The following is a 15,337-nucleotide window of genomic DNA, read 5'->3' as shown; positions in this document are numbered from 1 at the left end:
AGCAGAAGGACTCGCGCGTTATCTTCTTATTTTAGAGAAAACTGATTACAGATCAAGTTAAACGCAAGAGCCTTTGAAATAAGAATCCAAAGTATTCTTCTGTAGATTACCAATGTTCTTGCATGATTCTTTCTTTATTGTATTGCAAAGGAAAGATAGGTATAGGAAAGTAGCCCTTTCGATAGCAGTCAGTCAGTGTCAGTCTGAAAAGTATTTCTGTTTTCATCTTCTGGGAAGAATTAGAGTAAGCGCCCATCGTTCATGAAAGAATTTACTGTGGACCATTTGCATTTGAAAATGAATAATCTGGTGGTGTTCTCTCCTTTCTCTCTTGCTCTCTCTTTTTGTCTTTTCCACAGCCTCTGCAATCCCAGATAATGGAAGACGGTCCTGTCTAAAGCTCAAAGTCTTTGTGCGACCAACAAGTAAGTTCACTAAAATGAGCTTCCGAGGGTGGCTTCACTGCGCATGCTCTATTGTGTGGTCTGGTTCACAGCGGTAAAACTTTTTTTTACTGTAAATCCTGTGTGGTATCTGTTTTGTATTATCAACATCCATGTTTCAGTTTTCATCATATTTTTTCTCATTATTTTTCATGATGCCTTTATTTTAAGTACACAGCAGTTGCTAACTTGTTGTTTCTCAGACTGTTGTACGTGCACAGCAAATGGGAACAATATTGGCATTTGGATACATGCCACTGATTGTAAAACAGTCTCTCCATAAGTAAAAGGAAAAATTAGAGAGAGAGAAAGAAAAAAGAAAGAAACGGGAGTTTAAGGGTGTCTTCACTAACATATTTGGCTGTTATCTCTATTTTTGTTATAGATAGCTGTATGAAAACTATAGGTGTTCATGATCGTGTTTTCGATGTTAACGACAAAGTAGAAAATTCATTAGAACCAGCAGGTTAGTATGCTTAGAGAATCTCTCTTAACAAATGCATCTCTCTCTGGTGCTTCAGTACTTTTTTTCCTTTCTTCCTCTCTGCATGTTTGCATGTTACAGTTGCTCTGCTTTTGCTCATTGCTAGCAATGCTAATATTACTTATATTCTACCTCATTCCTCCAGTATCTCTGTGTAATGCATGTTAGATAAATTATGACTTTTCTTTTTTTGACATGGGTTTGATACAATGCAGTATCCTAGTATAGAAGCCCCATCAGAATGCTAAAAGTCTCACTACTTTTTTTTTTTACCATAGCCTCTGAGCATGCTGGTGAATCACTGTGACTATTAATGGATCTGTTTTCATGTAAGACAGAAAAAAAATGTCTACTGTTTGTGCTTATAAAACTTTACTTTTATATTATATCCAAACCTATGGATAAAAGTAATAAGACTATTGCACAAAATAGCAACTAATTCAACCTATTTAGTTTTCTCTAGAAATTCACATGCATCATTGAACTGATCTAAAGGACTTCATTTTACTTCAAATATTATTTGTGCTGTTGTCAATAGAAATAAATAGGTCTGGAGAAGCATAATCATGTGGCCTCCTAACACCACAAACTCAGGCACCTGCTGCTCCCACAAACGTATCCACAGTAGTCTGTCGAGCCAACCGTGATCCTTGATAACTGAGGCAAAACAAGTATCGAGGATAAGTAAATTTTTTCTACTACTTCTATCTTCCGTACACCCAAACTTTCCCATCACTATGAAGAAAAATAAAACCCACCAATGGGATCGTTGAAGCCTTTGTACTGCAGCATACTGTGGATAATGTAAACTCTGTAAACTCTCCATTTGGTTATAAATTCAATCTGGCTCTTTAATGCAGCTAGACTGATTATGAGGTGGGGGGAGCCCTCTATCCTCTGTTCACTGAGTGTGCCTCAAAGCCCCTGGATGCCCACCTACCTGTGGTTTCCTTTCCTCACCCTACTTGCTTGAGATCTTCACTCGTTTCCTTACCTATCTCCTGTGACTATCTCAAAGCTTAAGGACAGTAGAATTAGTTCCTCTTCCCAGAAAGTTGTAAGCCCCCTCTTATGTAAACAGAGACTTTTTTTTTTCACCTATTTGCAGTAGGACTTACCTTTCTGATGGCCCTGGAAATTAAAAGGTTGTGAGGTCCACTTTATCCTTTGAGTATTGTTACTGGGACACACAGTCAATGAGCCTTAGGGAGACTTACCTTGAGTAAATGTGGTGCCTCAGGACATACAATAGCTTCCACGTTGTAACTGACAGGAAGAGTTAGGCTTTTTCCCCAAGCATTCCTGTTTTTCTAAGGCAGGCATCTTATCTAGAGCACAGAGGAGAGGTGTGTACAATAAGCCCTCAGAGGCCATAGTGGCTCCCCAGGGATCCGTTAGCTGCTTTAGACAGTTGCAAGGAATGAGTGCTGACATGGAGACATTTTAATTGTGTTCTGGAAATCTAGAAGCATTACTGTGGCTTTTCAAGGTTCCAGACTCCTCACAAGCTTGAGGACTTGGGCCATCACAGGATCTGTGAGTGAGATGAGATCTTTTAAGGACCCCAGAGTCTACACTCTTCCTTTTGTAACTTGCCCAGGCCATGCAGCTAGTTACACACAGATCCAGGTGTAATATTCATATTATTTCTTAGCTCCCATTCCTACATTAGTATAAAAGGATTCTCTTACCATTGCTAGACATAGAGATGTCCATGGAGAGAACTTTACTATCTTGGCTTTGTTCAAAAGTCATGTGTAGGCTGAGCGGCAGGGTTGGGCATGTTATAAGTTACCCTGAATTAAGAGTTTCTGATGCACACCGTTGCAGAATGTAGGCAGAGCTTTCCAGTAATCTTTTTTCCAGGTAAATTCCATTGCCTATCGGGAAAGCAAGAGGCTGTTTAGAAACATAACAGATTGCATGTTTTTCACTGGTAATGAAGAGGCACACTGAGGACTGTTCTGACATTAGGAAAACTACCTTTGAATTCAACTAATGATAAAATGCAAGATACTAACATGCATTCATATGTGAACATATTTCACTGTCTTTGGGGAAACAGACTCTTTTTTCAGTGAGCATTTAAACCCATGATGGCCCCCAAATCTATACACCTGTAACTGATAGCAGTTTGCAAAGCTTAGACAGAATGTGGTTAGACTGTGTGTGTGTTGGGGAGAGGCATGCAGGTGTGCTTGCAGGAAGACGCTCCCTGAGTCGGTTATGACTATATTTAAGGGTGTTCTGCTGATCACCTTCACTAAAAAAGTAAGACAAGGTTCAGCTACGATCCCTGGCTGCATGAATGCAATAATAGATTTGATACTTCCCTGTACTCCTTAGAAAATTCACACTTGCAGCTCTGCACCCACTGTGCTGGATGGTTGAGTGCAGACCCAGACTTTATGAAGCCAGCAAGGCTGAAAGGATTCCACTGCATGTTCTCAGCAATGTATACTAATTCACCTGTCTTTGGAATGTATTTGTCTTTTTTTGTTTGCTTGTACACTCTGCCTGCCAGTTTCCTATCATCAGGGATACAGGATGATCTCAGGGCAGACATTGACACATAATATGCTCCAAAATATTGCTAGTATTCTCTCAGTTAACCACTGAAACCCTCATGTTGTGGAATCCTGTAGCCAGGAGGCAAGACTTGATTTGGCTTCTGAAGAGAAGTATTTTCTTTTTCCAAGCCACATTCACAAGTTTTAGAAATTCTCTCATGTTTAGGTGTAATTTCCATTGGGATAGATTTTGCTTATGAATTCCTCTTTAGAATTCTGAAATTGCTCAGACTTACCTAAATAGCAAACAGCCTGTTTTTCATTTTGCTTCCTGGGGGCCGTAGAATCTCCCAACACTGAGGCCCTGTTTAATCAAAGGATGCTGTGTAGAATCCTGAGCCAGGACCGATGTTACAGTGAGAAGAGAAGAACCCTGGTCCCCTCAGGGGACTGATTTTCTCCTTTGAGGGCAAGAGGGTACTTACTGGTTGGTTGCTTAGAAAAAGGCTAATTCCAAAGATGGCCATGATTCGAGGATCAAAAGGCACATTGGCCTCATGGCTTCTTTTATATGATAAACAAATGCTTTCATCTCAAAGGTGTGCAAGGTTCATTCCCCCATCTTGTGCTGTGTGGGCTAGAGCATGGACAGCCCTCGCTGAGCACCCTGGTCAGACCGAGAAGGCGAGTCCCCTTCAAGCTCACAACTGAGTATCTACGTGTTACTTGGGTACCTCTTTTATCAGTACACTTCCAAACTTTACAAGGAAGAGGACTGGGTAATATGTTGGTGGAGATAAGACTGAGAAGAACCCAATAGCTGATATAATTTCAGGTGTATGAATATAAGTGGTATTTCACAATGAACTCTGGAATCCTCTGGGTTTATGGTTCTTTCACAGTTAAGCCTGAAGTACTCTATTATTCCGAATAACAACAGGTTGGTGCTCTTAAGACAGTGATTTGGATTTTCTTTTCAGGGCTGTTAAGGGCATTTATGTCTACCTCCTAACTACAGATTTAATACATCTGCAAGGCTAAGAAACAGCAGAGAAAAGAGTCCACAAGTATTTGACTGCATCATGTGGGGCTTTATATTTTCCCCTGCATCCATTTAACTTCCCATTCTTGCTCCCTAACCTTTTCTAGTCTCCTAAGCTAATAGGTATTCCATGCAGGTTTGCTAAGGTCCAGGAGAGGAGAGCAAATTTGACACAGGGATGCAGCAGCTTATACACATGGGGACAGGCTAAAATGATACAAGCACTCCAGAGCAGAAGCCTCGATGCTGAGAAGACATATTTCTAAGTTCATATAGGGAGTGGATGTAAGGAACAGAAACAGCCCACGTGAGCATACCTGAAGTAGAGGCCAGCCTGAGCCTGAAAGGTGGTCGCTTTAGGACAAATAACAGGGAGTGTGACTCTGCCTAGTAAAGAAATAGCATCCCTATTGTGACGTGCTGTGTGATGTGAAAACAGAAGTGAATTTAATAGAATAGAGTTAATCCATTAAGGTGTTCGAGGTGGGTCATTCAGGGATATCTAGGGATTATCCTTTGAGGTCTACAGAATTGGGAACAACCACTAGAGTCTCACTTGTACCCATTCTCTCTGACTGACCATAGAGTGAATCCAGCCTGACAATCACTGAGCTCCTACAGGAAGTTCTCCTGATGCTAAAATAAAATCTACCAAAGAATCCCACTGGGGGCCCCACGTGTAGTTCAGAGATCACTGAGTCTAAAAGCACGAGTTACGCCAGGTGGAAGGAGGAAGACCGGCAACACCAGAGCATAGCATGGCTCATAGGCAAGCCTCCAGTCTATCTTTGGGTACTAACTGCTGCAAAGTTCCTGTTTCGAAGTTAAGCCTGTTAATCATGCAGCTCAGGAAGGCTATCCGAAGTCAGAGGCAGTCTCATAGAACACTTTATAGCTAAATAAAAGAAGCTTACCTCACTTAATCCATTTTATTTAGAGGAAAATTTGCATCCACACTGATAATTTATGTGCCCAGCTTCAGCCTGACAAAAATAAAAATAGTCAAGTTCAAGTAATTTAATCCTGGAGATACAGGGTTTGTAATAGAAACAGCACCATAATTGATTCCTAATTGTAGGCAAGCCAGTGGGCACCAATTTATTCAGGTTTAGTGAGCATTACGTGTAGTTTAGTTAAAATGCTGTTGTTTTGGCATTTAATTCTTCACATTTGAAAATTCATCTAGACATCCGACAACCAGGCATTCAACACTAATCCTATGAAACCGCTAAAAAGAGGAAAAAGGGCAGCCCATTCTGGTTAACCACTAATATGCCAACATTAACTGCATCCTGCCACCCCTGCCCCCGTTACTCGCTTCTCCATGACATATTGGGTTTAAAAGGTACATTCAGATACCAAGTTTGTGCATGGTGTGTTTGACTGCTAGCAAACCCGAGTAGCTCACGTGCCAAAGGTTACAGTGTGTGCACATCTTTCACCTCAGTTTTTACGGAAAGTATTAATATTGCCAAGAAAGTCCAATTTCCTCTGCCTCTCCTTTGTTTGCTGTAAATAATGAGTGATTATGCAGACATGAAAGTCAATGGTGGCACAAGGTTCATTACCCTACTTTGCAGAGGGTGGCGCGGTCTGTTAACAGCAGGCTGCTGCAAGAGAGTTATTAAGGATGTGAAATCTCATTGGAATGTGTGCTTTCTATTTGAACAGATGATACCGTACATGAGTCAGCCGAGCCATCCCGCGGCGAGAATGCGGCACAAACACCGAGGATACCCAGCCGCCTTTTGGCAATCCTGCTGTTCCTCCTGGCGATGCTTTTGACATTATAGCACCGTCTCCTCCCGTCACCTGTCACAGAAAACATCAGGGTCTTGGAACACCAGAGATCCACCCAACTGCTCATCCTAAGAAGGGATTTGTTATTGGTTTTTTGGCAGATGTCAGATTTTTGTTTTCTTTCTTTCAGCCTGAATTCTAAGCAACAACTTGGGGCCGGGGGAGCTAACACAGTTGCTGCCTCCCTCACCTCACCCCACCCCTGCCCTTGCCTTCTCTCACCCCTTGCAAATTAGATGGACTCCAGATGAAAATGCCCAATGGTTATAGTGACAGCCGTGGTCGTCTGCTCCTGTGCATTCTCCTCCGAGAGCTCACCTCCTCTAGCGCAGTGTCAGCGGTACGTGGACGAGGAAGGATAGTGGCAGATGCAGCCGGTGATGCCGAGGCCCAGGAGGGTTTTCCTCTCCCATGCAATACTTACTTATGCCTTCTCATTCAGGACTGTAAGATGATCGTGCAGGGCATCATGTCACCATGTCAAGTCCAGAGGGGAGGTATTAAGAATAGATATAATATTACACCATTTCCTCTAGGAGTGTGTAAATGAACAGGCTTCTGAAAGGTTGAGACACTGGTTTTCTCTTTTTTGTTTTTGTTTTTTTTAAAAGGTGACTGTCTTAAAGCATTCTTGACAGCAAAACTTGTGCTCCGTAAAAGAAGCCTTTTGTCTAGGAGGCGGGTCGAGTGCCGGAATGTTAGCACAGAGCAAGTGTGAAAACACGCTAGTTGGGTGGGGGATATATATGTGTGAGTGCCTCTAATTAATTTTTTTGGTGACTGGGCAGCGCACACCAGATTTTTTTTTTCCTTTGACTACAGATCACCATGGTGCTACAACTTTTTTTTTTTTTTTTTTTTTTTTTAAGAAACTGAAAGAGGCATTTTTACAAATAAAGTGACCTTCCCCGAGGCTGACAAGCCAGGGTTGATGAGTGTATATGGAATAGCTTTGGATACTCCTCTGGGGGAACAATGTGTACCAAGGAAAGGGTCTCAGTGGCCAGAGGAGATGTAATTTGGCTTTGCTGGAGCGCCAGTGTGCTGTGGCCTTTCCCTGACTCCCACCCTCATACCCACACTTTGCTCCACACTCCACGACTACAGGGGCTCAGACACAAACCCCTGTCCCCGGAAGAGTCAATACTACTTGGGAGGGCTAAAGGGAAATTTGGAATAAAAATTCCAAAGTTTGGAACGAAAAAATTCAAGAGTTGATTTTATATTCTTTCCCTTTCTGACACAGCCTGAAGCGTAGGGGGAACATATGTTTATCTGTGGGAGATAAACAAGATGGAGTCCCAAAGACTTTAACAAACTATTTTTTTAAAAATCCACTAGAATAGAATATACATTATTTAGATATACTTTATGCTGAGAGTGAGTATATATGCTTGTCCTATTTAAACTTGTGAGAAAAAGTGGTATCCCTTGATACATTTAGAAATATGGGGGGGCTGCCTTGTTTCATTGTAGGGGTGGGCAAGAGGAGAGTAAATCAACACGGCCAACAGGGATGTTCCCAGTCGATTACCAGGAAATGCAAGCCTTGGGGGTTGCTACTGGTGAGGCTGTCACGAACTTTGAACTCCAAAGCCTAGACAGGGAAAAGTGTCAGACCAATGGAAAAGGAAAGAAAGCAAGCCTTTTTTGCTATCGCAGGACATGTCAATAGAAACCATGCCTTTCAAAACAAAACAAAAAATAAATGCAATGATCGTGTAAGATGTGAAAAACTGGAAGCGTTCCAGCACAATAAGGAATTTTTAATATACTGGGTTTTTTTTTAATGTACATATTAAAAAAAGAGGGGTCATATTATGGATAGACTTCATGAATGGGAATTTCTTTGCTAAGAACTGTGAGTGGTTCTGAATTACAGAGATATGTGAATGAAAGGCAGCTGTAAAGGCACTGCACGCTGGAGAGTTGTACACATGTTGAAATGTAATCTGGGCTTACCCGATCCGTTTGGAGTGGATGTTAATGCTGGGTCTGTTCGCACTTGGAACCATGTGAGAGGTTGCCAGCCTCTCCGATTAAATCCTCTTCCCCCAGACATCAGGAACTTCTCTGGAGTGGCAGAGTCTTATCACAGAAGGCAGCCAGCATTTCACTGAAACAAAAGTTCACAGCATTGGATTATTTTTTGCATTAACTATTTATATACTCAGAACTCTCAGTAATATCCAGTAATACTTCTTTTTTATTAATAGTTACAGGCTTGTTGGTCCAGTGGGATTTGGGTAGGGGGAAAAAGATGCCTTCTAAAATGGATCAATAGAACCAAACTAATATTGCATGTTCTATGACCACAAGGAAATTAAATGATCCTGTAATGATTCCAGTTAGTCATAACTACATTATCAGTGCTAATTTCATTTTAGAAATGGTGACTTCTGTGGTTTTTCTAGCATTTGTCTCTAACAAATGATAAAATAATTAATTACTCATGGCCCTCTCTGCCATTGTCTTTCATTTTTCACAGTGAAATTAGACCCCCTCACCACTGTGCCGCTACAAATTAAATGTAAAAAAAAAAAAAAACAAAAAGCAAGACTATCCACACCAGTAGACAATGTGCTTCTCTACCTAAAAGTGACGTAATTGTAGGTAACGCTTGCCACGGAGTTTTCAAGAAGACGATTGGTATCATGCAGTTTTCATCTTGTCCAAAAAGTGCTGGTGGCCTTTTGTGATGGTGTTACAACCCTCAGGGGGCTTAGGAGGATGTCGACGCAACTTCGTAGCAGCTTTTAATTTCAAAAACAATTCAAAAGTATGAAGGGTAGCCTTTGCTGCCTCTCAGCCCCAGTCAGTCAAACCCCAGCGACCTTTGCCCCTGGTTGCCAAGGGCTTTGCAACGTGAAGCAGGGAAATAAGGATCTGTCTGTTTAGTGGATACCGTGTATCCTTTAATAGACCAGGTAATAGTTCGTGTTAGTTTAGACTATTGTTTTGTACTGTACTTTCTTGGGTGGCAGAGGAAAGAAAAGTAAAACGTTAAAAAAACTGCATTCTTTAAATTCTGTATTATTAGCAACCTCTGTTGTATATAGTGTTTGATAATAAAGTATTAATTTGATTCTTATGTCTTTTGTAAGTGAGAACAATAGTCTTTCAGGATACAAAACATGCATTGAGGCTTTGAAACATCCAATGTATACGTGGCTAAGAAGAGTCACAAATGGCCGAGACACTGCTCCATACAGGACTCACGTGTGGTCATCGCCCTCCCAATCTTAAGACTCCACCATCTTGGGACCTGGAACAACATGACTTTTTTGATCAACATTTTGTCCTCAATGTTTTCAAGGTCCGATGTTGGAGCCCTGTGGTGTTTTTTCCCCCCAGCATGTTGGTTTGAAAAGGTTTAGGGAATTTAGTAACGGTTCTGTACTTAGGTTTGGTTTTCTGTTTGTGGTGGTTTTCATTCTTCCCCAGGAAGAGTCTTGTCAGTATCATGTGCAGCCCAAGCGTGGGAAAGGTGTCAAACCAGTTCATGTAGGAAGGTTAAATGGGGGATCTTTCTCTCTGAGTCATTGTGAAAGGAAGAGTCACACAGTACCTATGGACTTTCAGGGACTTTGTCTCTGGTGCCTTAGCAACGGCAGCAGCCATTTTTATTAGTTTCCCCAAAATTTAAAACAAAAAACAGTTTAAACCTCTACTCTCCATTCATTGCTCTCAGAGCTGTGATCACTAGTTTTTCTTTTGGAAACCACCTCCACCAACACCCCCGTTTGCCTACACCCCCCTTTTATTTCTTATGTTTACTTTTTCTGTCTCTCGCCTTCCTCCCACGTTTGGTTTTCCCTCAGAACCGTGAATGGGCAGGTCTGTCTCTGGTTTGGCATCACTGAGTTTTTCCCATGCATTTGCCCCAGAGCTGCTCGGATGTGAGACAAATCTCCCTACAATGGGCTTGCTCCCATTGTCTGTACAGTTTAATAGATGCTGGCATGTTGGAGGTTACCCATGAGTCCAAATCCGCTTTCCATGCTTACTCTTGACACCCCATTGAAGCCACTCATTGTGTGTGCGTCTGGGTGTGAAGTCCAGCTACATGTGGTTCTGTGCTTGTACTGCCCGCTTTGCAGTTCCTTTGCACTTACTCATCGAGTGCTGTTTTGAAATGCTGACATTATATAAACGTAAAAGAAAATGTAAAAAAAAAAAAAAAAAAAACACACACAAACAAACCCATACGATCTGTATTTGTATATACACGTGTCCGTACAAGTATACCTAAATAAAAATTAAAGATTTTCATCATTTTAAGTGGAGCCCTCCTTCTACTTCTTTGTTCCTTGAATGACGCCTTTATTTCAGGGGCTACTTGTACTCTGCTGATTTTTTCAAAATCTTTGTGGACAGAAAAGATAATACGACATGCACAAGAGAAGGCCTGAGAAGGTCAAAGAATGTGCAGGGTTTGAAATGGTCAAGTATCTAGGCACATTCCAGTTATTCTGATGAGAAAATGGTGAGATTTCAGTCTTGTCTCAGTATTTGAGCCTTAAAATAGGCACTATGACAAGCCCTGCATCCTAAAACAAGTGTTAAATTCAAGAGCTAAACACAAATTATGTTCTTTTACTTCGCATGTATTTATCTATTTTTTTCACCTCATCAAGAAAAAGATAAAAATAATCATTTTACAGAAAATATACTTCCAAAAGAAAGAAAGAATGACAGTAATGACAATAATCACCTCAGTACAATCCCAAGCCACAATTCTCACTACCAAGGAAAATGAACTTACTGCTGTGTGACCTTGGGCAAGTCACACAATATCTTTGGGACTCACTTTCCTTATCAGTTAATAACAAGGTTGTATAAGTGCTTTGATTTTTTAAATATTGCCCTTGCTGGACACTGTGAAGCCCATTCTGCATCTGAGTGATGTGAGTTTTTTGTCTTTGATGATGACATTGCTATAAGCACAATTTGAGAATTTCATCTGTAGAGGGAAAAAGCATCAAATGTCTGACAAAATAGACACCTAATGCATTTCAAGACTTGGCTTTAATTATACCATGTTAACATTAAACTCATTGAAAGCTTTTTATTCTACTTAATTATTTGACAGGGCACTAAACACTAATTACAACTTACTGTAACCTTTTTTGCTAATGAAGAATGACAGCTTTATAGAATGAGGAACAACTCATTAAAAAAAGATGTACTGGACTACCTATGTGATATTTTCAAACCAGAACAGCATTACGTGGTCATTATCATCATCACCATCATCATCAAAAGCATTTAAGTGATCATGACATTGTGCTCAGCGCTATGCAGAATAAAGTTAACGTTTACAACCTGTACTTGTAAAGTTTACAACATAAGGCAGACATTATGTGTAAACATAACATAGTAACGATTTATAGAGAAAATATAAAATTCAAGCATTTTTATTATACATAAATGAGAGAGGAGATAGATATTTTTAAAAGATAAAAGTGAGTGAAAAAAAAAAGATCGGGATTTTAAGATTAGAAAGCTTAGAGTTAAAGGAAATTATCTTGTCAAAATGGGGTTAAGAGCTTCTTACAAAATAGAAATCTTGGTGGGTTAAAAAGCACTGTGGGCTTAAAAAGGACAGTGAAGTGCATGGAGTCAATTTTCATAGTAGCTACAAAGGTGACTCTGGAGATGAGAAAACCTGAGTATCATTGAAGCAAATTATGAGGAGACTGGTCCAGAGAAATCACCTTAGTGCCCTAAGAAAGTAGGGGAAGTGATGAAAAGATGACAACTTCAGATTCTGCTTTAGAGAATAATCATACACCTGTTCTGGAAGCTGAGACTGTATCTACATTGAATTGTGAGCTGTCCAGGATCTCAGCCAAGATGAAGCCTACATTTTCTTAGATTAGAGCAAAGGGATAAAGTGCAAAACGTGCCAAAGTGGGGACTAAGATCATTTGAAAGTGACTGTGAGTCCCTGATTAAAGAGGCCAGTTCCTGATAGATAGTGCTGCACACATAACGGGAAAGCAGGCAGGACCGGAGATAGGACATGAGCAGTGCTGCAAGAACCACACTTTGGTAGCAAAGTATTTGGAATTCTTGAGTCACCTAAGTTGTTATACAAAAAGAATCAAAGGAGAAATTGTGGTAAGACACATATATGTATTTGAGTCTCTTATCCCAGTGATAATGATTAGAATCTTTCACCTCTTATTATAGGAATGTATATAACCTAGGTGCCATAAAGGAAGTTCAAGATAATTCTGATGAACTGCTCATTGACCGTTCTAACAGTTTTTTAGGAACTATTGGCAAAACAGTTTCTTAGAGATTGTTTGCAAAGCTTAGTTCCATATTCTGCTGATAACATAAGCGTACTTCAGGAAAGCTCCGGCAAAAATGCTGTGAAAAGCATGATGATTTTTGCACAGTCCCTCTGGAAAACAAGTGCTTCTGAAAATGACTGCAAATAACTAATCAGGCCGATATTCTCCGTCAGTTTTTAGTTTGATACATTCCTCTATATTGGTCAAGCTGTTCAGTGGTTAAATACATATGTGTGCCTATTTTTAAAATGGAGTTGTAAGTGCTGATGGACCCTGTAAGCAGTAAATTTGCAATAATTGTGTGTCCTTTTTAAAATATGGATGATAAATGAATGTACAAGATTCTTTTAAAAAGGCAAGAAATTGCATTGCCCAAGGAATTGGTCAAGAGCATCACCGAGGGTTCATTTGCTTTGGGGAAGGGGTGATTCGCCAGCCACTCTTAAAAAAAAAAAAAAGCACCTAAGTAAAAACAGTGAGCTTGTACAAATGCTGCTTCCAGGCAAGTTCCCTCCCTCCCTTCCCCTTTCCAAACAGAAAGCAGCTTCTCAGCCCTTCCTATACATGATGTCTGGAGTGACAGAAGAAAGGGGACCAAAGGCCTCAAGTACAGCACATCCCAACATAATGACCCTTTTGACAATTCCCGTCAGAGATCGTCATGCTCTCTTCCCAAGAACTGCAGTACGCTCTAAGATTAAAGCATGATTTCATTAGTTTTCATTAAAAAAATCACCCCTGGTTCCATTCTAAGTGTCCCATGAGTTCTGCCATCTTACTCCCAGCAATGGCACTACTTAGTGTCCACCCTGAAGGAAGGTCAAATAAAAAGAACTTTCAGTTCCTCTTCTTGCTGTGTGCTTTTTGACTCAAGTTTAATTCCTAAATATGGGGGTTTCTGTAACATTAATAAAAGAAACATTTTTAGTAACAACCCCTATCACAACACCCTGGGATGAGGATGCCAGCATCAGAGCCACGGTGCGGACATGGGAGGACCTGACAATTTGGGGTAAAAGCACTACCCTTGATGCTGTCACTGAGAGTTAATTCAGAAGAATTCAATCTACTGGGTGGCTCTCTGAGTCAATAATGTACTTTGAGATATCCTGGATTTTAGTCATGATTATTCAAGCAAGAACTTCACGTCACTTGGTAACACATGGATGCTTGTCGATCTTGACAAGAACACAAAGAGAGGGACCAAAAAATCTCTAAGATTACAATGGTAAAGCAGAACAAAATATTTTTGCATGCTGTTTTGTTCACAAGTGCCAGGTGATCCCTCAAACTGCATATATCATTTGAGATGCAAGTAGCCAAAGTCATTTTCTTTCCATCACAGCCATGAAACAAGTCACTAAAATAAGAGAAAGAACATGTTTCTTCCTATACACATCTTAGAAAATGCATTTTATCAACACCCTAGTATCCTCTCCTTTTGTGTTCAGAGCTTATTCTGTTGGGCCAAACAACAAAAACCCTGATTTGTGTAGCAGAGAGTGTGGAACACATAACTCCCCTGAAATCTGTGCTTTGCTTTACTAGATCTGGACACATTTTCTGCAGTAGACAGAACAAGAAGTTCTGTGTCTTTTTTTATTCTTTCCTAAAGACAGTGTGCCAGCCAGCAAGCTGACTCCATTTATTTCTCCTGCAGGGAGTCAGCGTGTTCCTTCTCCTGGAAGATGCAGGTACTTAAAATAGTAATAGGCTTTGTGGTTTACTGAGAGTATTTCATCCCAAGATCTTACGGGCATAAAGAAGAAAACATAAACTAATGGCTCTTTCCAACAAGCTTGGGAAGAATTAAATGGAAAGGAGGATTGTCATCATTCTTCCCTGGAGATACAAGAAGAAAGCGACTTAAGTCAGGTAGCCCAGGGAAAGATCCAGAGTCAAGTTGATCCAAAATTTGGACAGAGGGCCCCAGTCTGTTACTCTTCCTTCCTAATAACTTGATTAAGAGCTCCAGCAAAAGGAAAACAAATGACATGTTTATCCCGTCTTTGAGAAGTTTCTAACGCAGTGCAGTTGGGAGAGGGGCACTAGGCAACTTCCCCAAATCTTCTTGTCTGTTTTATTATAGAAGTGGACTTTTTAAACAAAACTTTAATTCTGTAATTTCTCAAGATAGTCCCAGTTTCTGTGCGTATTCAAACCTATCTAAAATTTAGGAAGAATTTAAGAGAAGAATAATTTGTATCATCTCCTCTTTCATTTGTTTTCCCCTGACCCACATACACACACTCACACTTTTACGTTTTTTTCTAATTTTATGTTTTCACAGCACTTTTTTTCTTGACATCATCTATGCTAAGCCGTGTAAGGACACTGAGGGTCACTTGAGATACATTTAAACATCAATCTGATAACATCTAAAGCCATAGGGCAAAAACTTAGTGGTTAAAAGAAATCCTGCTAGGGGATGGCCAGCCAGGCCCTGTGGTGTTCACAGATCTGACCACAGTGTGGATCATTTCCCAGAGCCCAGCTGTAAATGGAAAAGTTTCTACACTGGCAGGGAGAATCACTTGACATTTTGAATCCTTGGTGTCTTTTCCTCAACTCAGCTGACTTGCCCACCCACAGAGTACCCCAAGTTCTGGAGGCGGACAGAGCCATCGTTACATCAGCGTTCAGGCCTACAACTTGCTTGATCGGTCTAGCTTGCTAAATAGGAGGGTGTGGACCATGAGTACCAGGGGATTAGGGTCTGTACCTCCAAAGGGCTGACTAGCCATGGCACGAGGACC

General features: G+C 40.6%; 1 protein-coding gene across 2 annotated transcripts in view; it reads left to right on the top strand.

Annotated features, from left to right (window-relative positions):
* The window catches only part of EFNA5 (ephrin A5), a 277,027-nt gene extending 266,514 nt beyond the window's left edge, over nucleotides 1-10,513 (top strand). Inside the window, exons 3-5 of one of the 2 annotated variants that reach the window (XM_061189495.1) lie at nucleotides 360-425; nucleotides 829-909; nucleotides 6,151-10,513. In XM_061189495.1, the coding sequence (XP_061045478.1) occupies nucleotides 360-425; nucleotides 829-909; nucleotides 6,151-6,272 (269 nt within the window). In that variant the 3' untranslated portion in view covers nucleotides 6,273-10,513. The remainder of the gene's footprint in view (nucleotides 1-359; nucleotides 426-828; nucleotides 910-6,150) is intronic. The other variant, XM_061189496.1, reaches the window with a different exon arrangement.
* Nucleotides 10,514-15,337: the final 4,824 nt, after the last annotated feature.

The sequence above is a fragment of the Eubalaena glacialis genome, chromosome 4 (assembly GCF_028564815.1).
Source record: "Eubalaena glacialis isolate mEubGla1 chromosome 4, mEubGla1.1.hap2.+ XY, whole genome shotgun sequence".
NCBI lineage: Eukaryota > Metazoa > Chordata > Mammalia > Artiodactyla > Balaenidae > Eubalaena > Eubalaena glacialis.
This window is presented reverse-complemented; position numbering and strand designations above follow the sequence as displayed.